Source organism: Myotis brandtii, unplaced genomic scaffold, assembly GCF_000412655.1.
Source record: "Myotis brandtii unplaced genomic scaffold, ASM41265v1 scaffold115, whole genome shotgun sequence".
NCBI lineage: Eukaryota > Metazoa > Chordata > Mammalia > Chiroptera > Vespertilionidae > Myotis > Myotis brandtii.
The window spans coordinates 5,768,705-5,783,798 of NW_005353967.1; the positions used below are offsets into that span (position 1 = coordinate 5,768,705).

The following is a 15,094-nucleotide window of genomic DNA, read 5'->3' on the forward strand; positions in this document are numbered from 1 at the left end:
TTGTTTGTTTTTGTTTTTTTTTTAAATATATTTTATTGATTTTTTACAGAGAGGAAGGGAGAGAGATAGAGAGTTAGAAACATCGATGAGAGAGAAACATCGACCAGCTGCCTCCTGCACATCTCCCACTGGAGATGTGCCCGCAACCCAGGTACATGCCCTTGACCGGAATCGAACCTGGGACCTTTCAGTCTGCAGGCTGACGCTCTATCCACTGAGCCAAACCGGTTTTGGCAAGGCACATCTTTTTGGGGTCACCGTGGAGCACACTCACCATTATTTTGGAGGCTGTAAGGAATCCTTTGCACTCTAGGTGGCCCCCTGGGTGCTCTACATGGTCCCCTCACTTCACAGATGAAAGCACTCTCATGCCAAGCCTGGCCCAGCCCTTCTGGAGCACTGCCCATGGTGCCCCTGGAGGGTTGGCCAGCCTGTGCCAGGTTTGCATCCCCGTGGTTCCTCCAGCTGCTCTGCCTGGGCCCTGCCTCTGCTCTCCTCCTTGCCAACCAGCCTCTGCCTTTTTTCTTATTTTTCCAAATCCTCACCCAAAGATATATTTTTATTGATTTTTTTTCGAGAGTGAGGAAGAGAGAGAGAGAGAGAAACATCCATGTGAGAGAGAAACATTGATCGGCTGCCTCCTGTACCCACTCTGACTGGTGGGTGGAACCCACAACCTGAGTATGTGCCCTGACTGGGAACTGAACCCGTGACCTTTCAGTGCGCAGGACAAACACTCTAACCAACTAAGCCATACAGGCTGCCTTTTAAACCTCACGTGGGTTCTGGAGCAGGGCTTGTCTAGCAGAGGCAGGCGATGGTTCTCTCCCTCTGTGTCTGTTACCCCTTCTTATGAAACCCAGTCACTGATTAGGGCCCACTTCAATCCAGACTACCTCCCTGTACCTTGAGTACATCTGCAAGTATCTTCTTTCTGCCTGGCCGCTGTGGCTCAGTGGTTGAGCGTTAACCCATGAACCAGGAAGTCTCAGTCAGTTTGATTCCCAGTCAGCGCACATGCCCGATCCCCGGTGTGGGAAATGCAGGAGGCAGCCAGTCAATGATTCTCTCTCATCATGGATGTTTCTATCCCTCTCACCCTCTCCCTTCTTTTCTCTGAAATCAATACATATTTTTTAAAAATATATCTTCTTTCCAAATAAGATCACTCTCACAGGTGTCTGGGTCTAGGACATCAGCCTATCTTTTTGAGGAACACAGTTCACCCCACAACAGGAGCCACGTGTCCTGGGCCCTGCGACTCTGAGTCCATGGCCCTCACACCCTTCTTTATTTACAGTGACAGAGGCTGTCTGCTCCCTGACGGGTCAGCCTTGCTCTGCTCTTTCCCTGATTAACCTCCTGTGGACTCTCAGTGTTGTTACTAAGGCTTCATGCTGTCCTCTAAGTTTACTGGAAGCTTTGGTGGTTTCCCAGTTCCCTGTGGCCAGGCATGGACTCCCACCCACCCCGTGGTACAACCCCTGGAACCTCTAGGGGTCTCACCTCTCACCAGGTCCTGCTCAGCGGAAGTGGTGTATCCCCACATGACACCTCCCCTTCCCTTTCAGCTCTGATCAAGTACATACGGCCTGTCTTCGTGTCCCGGTCAGACCAGGATTCTCGCAGGAGGACCGTGGAGGAAATCAAGAGACGGGCGCAGTCAAATGGCAAGTGGCCACAGGTAACTGGGCCCTGCTTGCGTTTGAGTGGATTTTTTCCAGCACGTGTGAGCTTAAAGACTGACGGGAGAAGAAACAAAAGGGCCAGAACCTGCCTTCCGTGGGGGCTGGCTGTGTTTAGTTTCCTTTTATTTCTGATGAGTGTAAATCCAAGAATCTGCTAAATATCAGGTACTTTTGATTCTGGAATTTTAAAATTAAAAGAAAGAAGAAGAAACCATTCAGATTTGCATCTCAAGTTCCCACAATCGTCTTTATTGACAACAAATCTTTGTATAAGTTCTGAGTCAGAAAGAGCTGCTACCCGGTCCGCGGGGTCAACAGGACCTCGGTTCTGGGCAGAGCATTGGTCTATTAGGTGCCCACTGCTTCGGGGTCATGGGCTGAGCTTCCTGCGTGCATCTAGTTTCTGACCCAGGCCGTGAGGCGCAGGCCTCGGCTGCTGTTAGCCGTCGAAGTGTTTGACCCAAGCTGTAATTTTCTTCTTTTAAACTGTGCCGACATTCAGAAGCTGGAAATCCCACCAGACTCTGGGTTCTGGCTGCTCAGGAAACACAAGGGGGGCTGGCTCCCAGCACCTGTACCCATGGGCAGCCACTTGGAGTGGTTCCCTGGCTGCCACCCCTACCAGTGCAGGCCATTCCTGCCCCTCCTTCAGCTTACCTGCCAGACCCTCGGGGATGCCAGGGTTGGACCCCTGGTGGCTCTTTGTTACCTGGAGATGGTCTGCCCTTCAGGGACCAGAATTGAAAGCACCCACACAGGTGGTATTTTTCAGCTATGGGGAAGGTGTTACTGTGGATTCTGTTGGGGTTTCCACTTGCTGGCCAGCACCCCCATCCCCAGGGCCATTCCGAGTCCTGAGTCCTTTAGCCACACGCTCTCATCTGTGTGTCCCTGTCCCGCTCTGCCTCGGGACGCCTGCTCCCGCTGACAGCCTGCTCTGTGCAGTTGTGTCTGGTCCTCGAGGCAGCCAGGAGGCAGGGACCACAATTAGCATATGCAACTCCCTGGTCTAAGAAGGCACATGCTGTTGTCTACTTGCTTTGCTTCCAGATTTTAATAAATTTCATAGTTAGAGAAGAAATCAGCCTAATCTTCCAAAATGCATTTCACCTTGTTCAACTGAAAATGATTAAAGTATCTAAATTATGTCAGCAGTAGGGAAATAGATTGTGAAAATTGGCACCTGTGAATTCTGAATTATGTCCCTTTATTGCTGAACTCTTTTTTTCTCTTCTTTTTTTTATTTCAAGATAATGATTTTTCCAGAGGGAACTTGTACCAACAGGACCTGCCTAATTACCTTCAAACCTGGTATGTAGCTTTTTTTTTTCAATGTTTTTATTGATTCCAGAGAGAGAAAGGAAGCAGGAAGGAGGGATAGAATCATCGATCGGCTGCCTCCTGCACGCCCCCCACTGAGGATCGAGCCTACAACCTGGGCATGTGCCCTGATTGGGAATCGAACTGTGACCTCCTGGTTCATGGGTCAGCGCTCAATCACCGAGCCACACGGCCAGGCTGTAGTTTTCTTAATTATTTTTTTCTCCTTGAAAAAGTTGGGGAGACCCTCACTCCCACCAGTGCTTCCAGTTGTCCTATCAAAGTGCAGCTCAGCCTGGAGACACTCCTGTCTGCCTCCTGCCAGCAGGGCTGTGACCCTGGAATTCTCTGTATTTTCCACCAGCACAGATGGGGAGGGACCTTCCAGGCATTGGGTTGCTGCTGACCAGGAAAGCCTGGCAGGAAATCCTGTTTTATTCTGAGGCCAGCATGAGCCACGCAGGCACAGGACCTGCCGCCCTGGCAGTAAGACGGTTCCTGTGTCCCTTTTCTCTGCAGGTGCCTTCATCCCAGGAGTTCCTGTCCAGCCGGTGGTCCTGCGGTACCCAAATAAGCTGGTGAGTGTGTTCTGCGGATCTGTGTTCAGGCGGAGGCCCTGGGAGTGAGAACTGCGAAGTGTTTGAACACACGGGTTTTCCAGTCAACCCTGCTATGCCGAATATTCCCAAATATTCACGCACAGAATCGGGCCTTCATAGGTCAGGGAGTGGTCCTCCTCTCATGTGATCGATCCTGACATTTTCATGTCCCCCCTCTCTGCCCAGTGTCCTCAGCAGCTGTCACTGCCCAGTTCACACTCTAGGAAAATTTTAAATTAAGAATATTAAAGTTCTGAAAGGCTGGAGGCAGCAGGAGAGAAAGGAGTTAGGTGACTTTGTGGTTCATGTGCCTTTATCTTGCTTTTGTTGTGTGCAGAGGTTTTGTTTGTTGTAAGAGAACAAAATAAAAGAAGGGGTGTTTGGGGCTCAGAGCTCCCAGACAATCTTGATGGATCCCCAGCTCAGAGGCAGAGCTGGGACAAGACCTCAGAGCAGGTTCAGACAGGGCCCTGCTGGTCTGCGCGTCGACATCTGCAAAGCAGCCATGGCTGCCCCCTTCTCCCAGGTGCCCTGTGGGAGCGGTTTTCATGCTGGCTGCGTCTCACTTCTGTAACCCCGTCCGTGGGTGTCATCGCACCTTGATGGGCTGAGGGCCCTTGCAGCCGAGAGAGGTCCAAACACACTCGTGTCCCCGCCCTGCCTGGGCCCTGGACACATGGGAGTGGTTCTCCACGGAGGCACCTGAGGCAGATCTGCTCATAACACGGAGCTTTCTCTCCGTTGCAGTGTCTTTATGACAGCAAAGGAAGAAACCTACCAGCCAGGACGCAGTGGGCTCGGGAGTCCCTGGTATAGACGGTGCAGAATTACATGTGACATCTGGGCCAGGCCTTTAGGGTCTGAGATTTGCACACTGGGCCTAAGGGTATGGACAGGCGCAGTGGAGGCTCTCTGAGTGGCCACTAAATAAATGTCAGTCAGAACTGGTCGCCACGCAGACTGACAGATAAAATTCTCGCAGTGCAGCTGAAACTGAAGAGGTGTGTTTGTTCGTCAGTCTCTGCAAATAAGAGAATCTGTCATTGGTGTGTAGAATTCTAGATTTTCCATTTTTTTAGTTTGTCCCATGAACGTATTGTAAGCAAGGTTTCTTATAGGTTCCAGAGCGTGCAGCTTGGGTGTCAGAGGCACCTGCTTTGCCTGTTTGTGGCTCATGTCCTGTGTTCAGCTGCGTAGCCACAGGCATAGCCCACTGCTGGCAGGTTTGAGCACAGACCTGCACAGAGGGGGCCACATGGGTGGCAGGGAACCCCGTGCCAGGGGTTTTTGGAGCCTGTGAGAGGAGTGCATGGGTGTCAGGACTGCAGAAGGAAAAAGCCTCCATAGGTGACCTTTGTCAGGGTAGAAACAGGCACCTGTCCTCCAGTGTCCCACCTCGGTGACTGCTGAGGCTGAGAATGGAGAGGGTCAGAAATGCCCAGTGGGGCCCTGGCCTGGCACGGGAGTACGGGAGACATGGCTCTGCAGTTCTACCTCTACATAGCAGGCTTGTTCTACCTCTTCCCAAACCTGGGGCCAACCTGCTGGAGTTAGGGGTGCAGGCGGGTGTGGTGTTAGAATTTGGCTGGGTGTCACAGGCCCTCATGAGCAAGTCTGAGGGAGCAGATGGACAAAGTCTCCTTGTTGTCAATTGAGGTTGCCAGGGATACCTGGGGGGTAGGGGGGAGGGCAGGGAAAGGAGCTGGGAGGGGGTCTTAGGTGGTGAGCACCCACCTTCTTCTCTGCCCCAGAGTGGACTTGGGAGGATGAGGAGCTCAGCATCTGGAGTCAGAGGAAGGTTAGAATAAGGCCAGGGAGGAGGGCAGCAGAGGAAGTTAGAATAAGGGCAGGGAGGGAGGGACCCGTGTGGCATCCCCAGGAATTTCTGATGCCCAACTCCCAGTCATGTTTCATCCATTCATTTCTTGCCCCCAGGACACCATCACGTGGACGTGGCAAGGCCCCGGAGCGTAAGTCAGACATTGTGCTGTCTCATTTGTCCTGTCCTCCCGGGAAAGTGCTCCAGTTAATTTAGCAAATGTGAAACCTGAACACGTGACCCGCTGCTATTTGACAGCAGTTAGGTTCACCCTGTTGTGGAAACTGAATGTAAAAATCTGGTCTATCCTCACACCCTGGGTTCCGGGACTTAAGTTCATTGCCTTCAGCCCCACTGAGAAGATAATTGTGAGAACCTTTCTCTTCCCGCCTCACGTCTGTCAGCTCAGTGATTACCATCCTGTTCCTGGAAAAGACAGCAGACTTCCAGGGGCTGCCCTCCTCTTGCTCAGCTATTAGGGGGTTGGGGGCAGGGGAGGGTGGGAGGGTGGAACATGGGATCCAGGCACATTAGGCCTCCAGGGTGCTGCCATTTGAGCTGGTTTTTGGAAATGGAAGTGTGGGTGCTGAGGCCAAGCAAGAGCCCTCCCACGGCCCCCAGGCCTTGTCAAGTGTTTGGAACAGAATGCGTGGGAGGTGCCATGAGGAGCGGCATGTCCGAGTGGTGGTCCTCACATTTCTGAGGCTGGAGTGTGGGGGTGGGTGGTGAGAAGCTGGGAGAAGGGCTGGAAGGGGCTCCTGGTGGCCTAGGCTTGAGGCTGTCGATGAGGCCGAAGTGGGGTGTGTAAGAGTGTTACGAGGGGGACTGTGTATCCAGGGAGTAGTGAGCGAAGGCCCAGGGATGGGATTCTGGATGGCTCCCCATTTCCAACTTCTGCAAATAAAAATTTTAAAATGCTGGTTCTGAAGTCAGGAACTCTGGGAGCCAGGCATGGGGGTGGCATAAGCGAGGGCCTGTCCAGTCTGCGCTGCCGTGAGATGACTGGGTAGGGACTGGTGGGGCAAGGTTTCCTGAGCTGGAAGACAAACTTGAGAAGCAATGGCTTGCAGGGCATACTAAAGCTGCAGATATGGGCGTGTTTAATAAGAACAGTGAAGACCGCTATGTAATAAAAGTAGCCTTTTTTCTCACTGTTGTATTTTAAGATTTAGATTTAGGCTGAAGAAGGCTCAGCATCTGTCTCCTGAAGGAGAATTAACTGCCCAGTACTGCCCTCTGCAGGACAAGGGGGTTGAAGCTTTTGCTAAACAGAATCTTCTCACCGATGCTATAAATCTGTTTGTTTTTAAGGTTAGAAATCCTGTGGCTCACCCTGTGTCAGTTTCACAATCAAATTGAAATTGAGGTTTGTATAAATATAGTGTTACACAATGTTACATTGGGGTTATAAATACATTGTATCAAGGTCTTTTATAGATACAATGTTATGTTGTCTGTATAGATACAATGTTATATAGGTGTCTATGTGGATATAGTGTTAGTGGTATCTTGGGTTTTATATAGACACAATGTACATTGATATCTCTATAGACACCATGTTATGTCATCTGTCTCTTGGAACCCTTGCCATTTCTCATGGCTCCTTACTAGTAGAGGTGCTTCCCAGTAGTTTTGCATCAATCGCTTTGTGTCTCTTGGATGATTTTTAATCTATTCAGATACAATTTTTTAAATCAACAAGGAAGGTAACCCCATCATTCTTTTATTATGGTTAGTGCAGCTTAAGGCATATAAAATTGACACATATGCAATGAATAAATTTTTTAGCTTTATTTTTACTTGATACTAATACTGCTGAATTCACACTGCTAAATTTGTCATACTGTCATCCTCTCTTTGATGCTTGGTCAGATCATGTAGTCTGCCTTTCAGTTTGCATCCCACTGGATGTATCAGACAAAGTCACAACACCCATCCTCTCATCTAAATTAAATACAGCTGTATTTGTTCAACTTGTAAATTTAATCTGAGTGGATGAGGAATAGAGTTTATTTTCTTAAAAAGGGAATTACCAGGCTACTCCTGCACCTGAAAATTAAAGATGAGTCGTATGCAACTTAAGTATTTAATGAAACACTTTACTACCTTCCAATCAATTTTGCAGAGTAATACTGACTACAAATGAGCCGGCTTTCCGCCAGGTTTTTCATTTCAGTAGAATGTAAGCCACTTAATACTCAGGGCTGAGCCAAGGGTAGCAGGCCCACAGCTTAGGACATTTTATGTGGCTTGCCTGCTGGTGGCTCGGAGCACAATGGAGCCAGGCTCTGAGAAAGACAAGCTGGGCCTGCCCTGGGCCTCCTGGTAGAAACAGCTCTATTTCAGATCTGGCTTCTTATTGTAAGCATTGAAAAGAGGCTTCGTGGCTTGTGAAATCCCTCTAAACATAATTCCTGGTGTTTCTCCTCTGAGACGCTGGTGCTAATGTGCGGAACTGTTGCAATTTGCGTCCTTCTTTTCAATGTAGCTGTTAGCAAAGGGTTCAGTTATGAGAATTGATAGTATTTCGGGATATTCCTTGATTCTTAAATATTAGTGTTAAAGAAAACAGGCTCAATGGTGATTGTTTGCCTTTTCTGCATGGTAGGACTTACTTAAAACATTGGGTAGATGTCCAAAAGCTAATAATCTTTTACGTAGAAATAGTTTGTTGTGTTATCCTCAACACAAAACTGAGACCTTTAGAAATAAAAGCACACATGTCATTCTTTTACATCTAAAAACTAAGCCCCATGTGAAATTACAAATACAGTGTACCGGCCACAGCTGCGGTGTCCGGGGAGTGGGTACTCCTAGCGAGGAATGGCGAGTTGTGAATTTTCTCACACACACACGCGTGCGTGCACATATGTGCACGCAGGTATGTGCATGTGTACATGTGCACGTGTGACCACTTCAAAGGTGATTCTAGCGGGAAGTGCTTTGACAGATCTTAACTTTTTCAGACTCACAGTTGTCACTATAGTGGCATTGGTAAGGGGGGTGTCTTGTGATACTGTGCCAGTAACGCAGCCTTCTCTGTGTGCTCAGTTCCTTCCGGTGTACAACCCTTCAGAGGAGGAAAAGAAGGACCCCGCCCTGTATGCCAGCAATGTGCGACGCGTCATGGCCGAGTGAGTGCACCCTCTGTCTCCTCCTGGCCTCCTGATTTCCTTTCCCTAAGTATTACCCAGCACTCTTGTTTACCTGCTGTTTTCCTCCTCAGTGCTGCTAAAAACAAGAAGGCCAGTAGCTTTAGGAAGATGGGTTCTTGCAAAAGCTAGTGAACAGCATAGACTCGGCCTATTGGACATACACTTTATGTCTCCTGTTTTTGTCAAATGACATTTCTGCTTGTTCAGCATTTGGAAGATCCTTAAACATCACTTAGTTTCACTCATGTCAGGTGTGCCCATAGCCATCAGTCACCCAGGTGCCGCATGTGTGGGCGCCCCAGTGTGACGGGCAGCAGAGCTGTCAGTGAGAGCAATGGCCTCTGCAGGTTTCAGGGTCTGTCTGGGCTGGAATGTTCTCGAAGCTTCTCTCTCCATCTACCCACGCAGTGTTTATTAGTGTTCCTGCTCCATCTCACCAAGTTCAGTGTGGTAATTGTGCACCTAAGCTTGTACAGTAGCTCCTCCCACTTGTACGGCACCCGTGCCACAGTCAGGTGCTCACCTCCTATTTCTGGCCATTCCCAGCTTGTTCCAGGTAGTGGTAGTGTCAGCTCTTACACCTGCCCCTCTAACTGCCTTCATCCCTCCCATCCCGTCTTCTCCCCTCTCCTCCTCTCTCCTGTTCCAGGGCAGCAGGGGCTGCCTCTGACTTTGGCCACCTCGGTGCCTGCAGGGGGCTCAGCAGCTCAGCGGCTCTGACAGTGAGTGCCACTCGTTGGGGGTCCACGCGGCTGCAGAGGGGGCTTTAACAGTTGCTATTGCTGACCTGTGTGGCTTAGACTTCTAAGATAAAGCATTTCAGTATGCACATTGCACCCCACTTTAATGCATTCTGTAAGACTCCACTGAGCAAAATCATGCATCTCACCTCAACATACATGAATTAACACTCAGCAAGCTGTTCCGTCTTTGTCCACGGGCTCCTCAGGAAATTGGGCGCTAGGGATAGAGTGCAGTGAAACGCTCCTCCCCTTGCCTTGGGCTTCCCCGCCCTGCCCACCCCAAAACTCCCTCCTCTTTTCCCTCTCTGATTCACACTGGCCACCAGGATGTGCTTGATCCTCAACTTTGGGAAGTCAGGGTACTCAGTAACACCCTTGTTTAACCTCTTGTTAAAAAAAAAATAATGTCCATCCATAGGCAGGCTCAACAGGTTGGGTATAAATATTCTTAGTACACACTGAAATAAATTACCTGTTAACATTTTTAAAAATATGTATCCTAAAGAAACTGTCCATATTAATTCAAAGGAAGAGGACAGATAACCCATGGGTCACCCCCTCGCCTCAGCGGCTGCAGGAGAATTTCAGTGGGTTGTCACCTCCCTCATCTCTAGTTCTCACCTTCAAATGCACCTGGGAGGGGCCAGGATCCCCAGGGGCTCTGTGGACAGCCCCTCAGCCGGCCTCATCCCCCTTCCTGAGGAATAATTCTGGCTTCTGTCCCGCAAGAATTATACCTGAGTTTGTCAAGGAGAATGTCAGAGTCACTGTTTCCTTCTCATGTGATTGCAACAGGAGCTTTTATCAAATGACTGAAGCCCATTCAGTTGTTGGGGTGGGGAGAAGTTTAGTTTTCTATACTTGGTAGATTTCCTACCTCGAGTGTTTTCTTAAACAGGAAAGGTTATTTCTCATGAACCCTGATGCAGCTCTGAGAATGGCCAAGTTCTGACTCTCCCAGCTTCAGGGAGGTGTCAGCTCTGAGAAAAGCGATCCCTGGTCACTTGTGAAGAATTGAGCTTCTCCATAAAACACCCCGTGGGGTGGTGGTGTCGTCTTTCAGGCCCAAGTGCATGGTTGTTTCCTAGTGGGGTGCAAACTTGGGCAGCCCAAGTTCTAAGTAATTGAAATTTAGGGTCAGCTATTAGGCATTTATGTTTAGTACTAAACATGACCTTCCCGCATTGCCCTTCTGTGCATCTCGGTGTTCAGAGTCCTCCCTCACGTACTAATCGCTGTGTGAGGAGGGTACCCCAGGGGCTCAGAGCAGGGTGCAGGACACGCATGCAGCACTGCCTCTGCCAGGGTGTCTGCCATCGGAGCAGACTCAGAGAGACCACAGGGGCTCCTGTGACTTGGGACCGTTGCCGTGCAGGGCGCTCACGGCAGGGCCTCCTCTCTGCTGCAGGGCCCTGGGCGTCTCGGTGACCGACTATACCTTTGAGGACTGCCAGCTGGCCCTGGCGGAAGGACAGCTTCGGCTCCCTGCAGACACCTGCCTTCTGGAATTCGCCAGGCTGGTGCGGGGCCTGGGGTGAGTGCCTGGGTTTTTTTACTCATGATCAGTTCGTCAGAAAGGGCACTCCCTCGAATGCTGTGACAAGCGTTGGGGCTGTGATGTGTGACAGGGCAGGTGCGATGTGTTCAGCAGTGAGGAACAGCTTTGTGCTGGACCAAAACTCCAGGCAGAACCTCGCAGGGGCCTCCGCCCTGCAGGTGTTGGGGACCAAGCTGGAGGTCGCAGCTGTGCCTGGGGCTGCCCGATGTCACTCGAGACAGGGCATCAAGGAGAGCTGGAGTGCTTGTTCTGGCAGTCCGGTTATTTTCCTCTTTTCTATGCCAACTTCAGCCCACACTGAAGTGCCAAAAAGCCCCTCATGGCTGGTGCCACGCTCTCTGGAGCTGCCCCCGGAGGACGTCCTGCTCACAGGCCGCCCACCAAGGGGTGCACATACTTAGGCAGAGCATTGCGTGCCTTCAGGTTATTAGAAGCCTGTTCTTGAAAACTAGCAGCTTGGTCTATAAATCATGTTAATAATTTGTTGGGTCTTAAAACAGTAAGCCTCCTATTTTTGGCATTCTGTGATTTTATTGAAAAAAGAACTTTTCCTCTCTTTTTATTTAGCCTAAAACCAGAAAAACTTGAAAAAGATCTGAATAGATATGCGGAAAGTGCTGGGATGAAGAGGGGGGCAAAGATCAACGTCTCAGAGTTTGCGGCTTACCTGGAAGTGCCTGTCTCCGACCCGCTGGCCGACATGTTCTCCCTGTTTGACGAGGTAGCACATCACCCAGTGGGGGTGGCAAAACCTTTGGCTTCAAAGTATACATTGTTTTCCTTGTAATATAAACATTCTGTAGATAGTTTTGGAAGTAGAGAAGGAAAAACCACCCCTCAGTGGCCCCATCCTACCAGCCTACCCTGTCCTCGGGAGTATTTTCTCCCATGGTTTTAAATGCACAAAGAATCTGACATTTCAGTTAGCATGTGCTGATAAACATGTCTGTAGTTTGGGTTTCCTTAGATCAGATCACTAAAAGGCTGAGTGATATCACACAGCAATGCTGGCCTAGCCCCTGCCGTGTCCCTTCCCAGAGGCCTCCACTGACCAGCCCAGCCAGGCCTTCAGAATTTCTAAGCATGGCCTCTTTCTGGATGCTCGGCTTAGTCGTTCCCCATCGCCTCTGTCTAAAGCTTGGGGGTCTCCCCCTGGAGAGCAACCCCTCCCCTCTCCACCACACACATCATAATCGGTCGTATGTGCTGGCTGCACAGAGTCAACACGTCACTGCAGCTCTGGGAATGGGGGTGGCCTTTCATGTTTGGGAGCCGGGGAGACAGAGAACCAGGAGGGCAGGCTGCCATGTAGCCAGAAACCACCCATGCCTGGTCATTCTGGACGTTTGAATCGCAGTGCAGACCCCTGTGCGGTACGTCCTGTAGGAGCAGTCAACGTGGCACAGTGTGTGTGAAGGGGCTCCTTCAGCCATGAATGTTCCCTGTGAAAAACGTAGTATGTTGTGTGAATAATGGAGCATGTTGCATGTGGACAACAGTGTGTTCGGTGTGAACACTTAGAATTTCATGTGTGTGCAACACAGCATGTTCTGTGTGACAACGTTGCATGTTCTGTGTGGCCACAAGGTGCAGCATGGTGGAACTCGAAGAAGCTGGTGAGTGATTTGGGCTTTAGAGACCCCATGAGTGTGCAGGTTTGTGGCACCACAGTGTGCAGTTGAGCAGGCAGCCCATCTGGGCGACCCCTGGTGTAAAGCAGCTGTGGGGTGGATTTGTGGCTACATCTCACTCGGGCGCTGTGGCAACAGGTCAGGTATGAAATACAAGAGTGAGCATGGTTTCAGCTGGTGACATCCTGGTGATGCGTTATCATCACTGAGCACCAGACATCTTGCCACAGTGTGTGGGTTCATTTTTATTTTTCACAGTGTTCTTACAAGGTAGGAATATCCTCCATTTCACAGAGAGCCTCAGACCCAAGATTAAGCACCTTCCCAGAGTCAGGGGCATAGGCAGACCCAGTGTGCTCGGCCTGCGTGGTGTCATCACCTTGGGCTCACCTTTGATTTGCACGCTCACTGTGTGGTCACTAGCAGGCTAGGTTTCAGAGCCCAGAAGTGAGCCTCGTTGTGGGCAGGTCTGTTTTTCTGGAAGGCAGGCAACAGTCATCATGCTGCACATACTTTCCTGCGCACCTTCATGTGACAGTCACCCTGAAGATTCATTCTAGCAGCCTAAAGAATGGAGAAGCCAGTGGTTAGGAGCGTTCTTCAGATGCTCTTTCCATGTAGACACATGATCTCAAGTTTGTGTGAAAATAACCTTGTGTTGACACTCAGCAGCCAGTGCTGAACCCCAGCTCCCTGGGAGGTGGCCGGACTGCCCCTGACAGAGCGTCTCTCTTTCGCAGAGCGGGAGCGGCGAGATGGACCCTCGGGAGTACGTGGTCGCCTTGTCTGTCGTCTGCCGGCCTGCTCAGACCCTGGACACCATACAGCTGGCCTTCAAGGCAAGTGTGGGGTTCACATGAGTTTAATTTATGGGGACAGTGAGACGTGGGTTACAGGTGGAGCACACCTGTAGGTGGGAGGGCGGATCACGCTAAGGGGCTCAGCACTCCCTAGGGCAGCACGCTGGTTCTGGCCATGCTGCCAGGTGGGTTAGGGCCTCCGGGAGGAGGAACAGGCCATTCTGGGCAGGCAGTGGGCCTGGCGGGGCCAGAGGATGGAGGAGGAGACCTCGGGGTGACACCGGCCTTGCTTTGCAGATGTACGGGTCTCAGGAGGATGGTAGCATAGACGAGGATGCCCTGTCCAGCATCCTCAAGACGGCATTAGGGGTGGCAGAACTCACCGTGACCGACCTCTTTCGGGCCATCGACCAGGAGGAGAAGGGGAGGATCACGTTTGGTGAGAGGCCCGGGAGCAGGGAGGGTGGCCCACTGGTGCCAGAAGTGAGGACACACATGGAGCCCCCACCCACCTGTGCTTGTCAGGCCACCCTGTGTCTTCTGCAACAGAGATTTTCAGGAGGAAGGTTCTTCCTAAAACCTGGCCAGGAAGGGTGGGAGCTTTCAAATCTGACTTCTGCAGGCGATGAATAGAGCCAAATTCCAAGCCCAGTAGACCTGGGGCCAGGATGAACGTCGTCCTGGGGGCTGTGGGCACGTGTGCCAGGCCAGGGCAGGGCCTCTGCCATCAGGGCTCAGTGCAGGAGCGAGTCACCTGCCCTGAGGACTCTGCTGGACAGCTCCTCTCTGGAAGGTTTGGCTTCATCACCTGTGGCTGCACAGAGCAGGCTGGCCCGGATCCTGGGGGGCCAGCACCTGAAACCCGCCTGTGGCTGGGGGGCTGGGCAGTAGGATCTCGGAAGGCGTTCTGCTCAGGGCACTGGCCAGAGTGCGCATTTCACAATGAGTAAGTGTTCTTGCTGAAAAACTAGCAGACATTTGCTCAAGAAAGGTCATCGTGCACGTCTTGTTTGGACATGTTTTAAAATTGCATCCAAATGTCAGGCATGGGTGTGGGGTGGGAGGTGGTTGTTGTGTGTGTGTGTGTGTGTGTGTGTGTGTGACGGGTGTGGGGTGGGAAGTGGTTGTTTGTGTGTGTGTGTGTGTGTGTATCTGCATTAAAGTAGGCCCTGCTTCCTACTTTGGGGGTTGTTGGTGAGGTTGGTGATGAGCCTGACCAACTGCAGACTTTTCCAGTAAAAGCCGTTCCAGGTTTCCTACAAGGAGACATGGATGACCCTGGAGCCTGCAGGCTCCTACACCCAAGGCCTCTGAGCATCACCTGCTCTCAGGATGCCTGAATGCAAGCCTGAGGGTGCTCTACACTCAACACCAGCCCTGACCACTGGGAGATGCACAGGCAGGGAGGCATTCAGGCCCTGTGACCAGCTTGCAGGGTGACCCTCCATGCACCCATGGTCTCCCCAGTGCTCAGACAGACATCCATCAGTAGCACCTGCCTCATGGCGTATCAGTCACCACACGGACGCTCGTCCTGTCCCTGAACCAGCTCTTGTGATGAGCAGCACCTCCCTCACATGCACTGAGTCCCCAGAGTGCCCAGAATTGTGCCATTTCTTTAGCTTTCCCCCAAGCAAGAGTAACTGAGAGGATACAGTGGCTGCCCCTTTGCTTTTGCTATGATTTGTGCGCAGCAGAGAAAAACTGAGTGTGGGTCTTTTCCTCACCTCCAAGACCATGATCATAGACCCCACCCCTGCCAGAGCGGTGGGGGGAGGGGG

At 51.1% G+C, this 15,094-nt stretch overlaps 1 protein-coding gene across 2 annotated transcripts in view; it reads left to right on the forward strand.

The window, feature by feature from the left end:
* Positions 1-15,094, forward strand: part of LPCAT1 (lysophosphatidylcholine acyltransferase 1) — a 21,459-nt gene that overhangs the window by 3,703 nt on the left and 2,662 nt on the right. Inside the window, exons 3-12 of one of the 2 annotated variants that reach the window (XM_005857895.2) lie at positions 1,572-1,684; positions 2,939-2,999; positions 3,528-3,586; positions 5,543-5,577; positions 6,738-6,792; positions 8,478-8,560; positions 10,733-10,858; positions 11,450-11,603; positions 13,254-13,352; positions 13,611-13,752. In XM_005857895.2, the coding sequence (XP_005857957.1) occupies positions 1,572-1,684; positions 2,939-2,999; positions 3,528-3,586; positions 5,543-5,577; positions 6,738-6,792; positions 8,478-8,560; positions 10,733-10,858; positions 11,450-11,603; positions 13,254-13,352; positions 13,611-13,752 (927 nt within the window). The remainder of the gene's footprint in view (positions 1-1,571; positions 1,685-2,938; positions 3,000-3,527; positions 3,587-5,542; positions 5,578-6,737; positions 6,793-8,477; positions 8,561-10,732; positions 10,859-11,449; positions 11,604-13,253; positions 13,353-13,610; positions 13,753-15,094) is intronic. The other variant, XM_014548591.1, reaches the window with a different exon arrangement.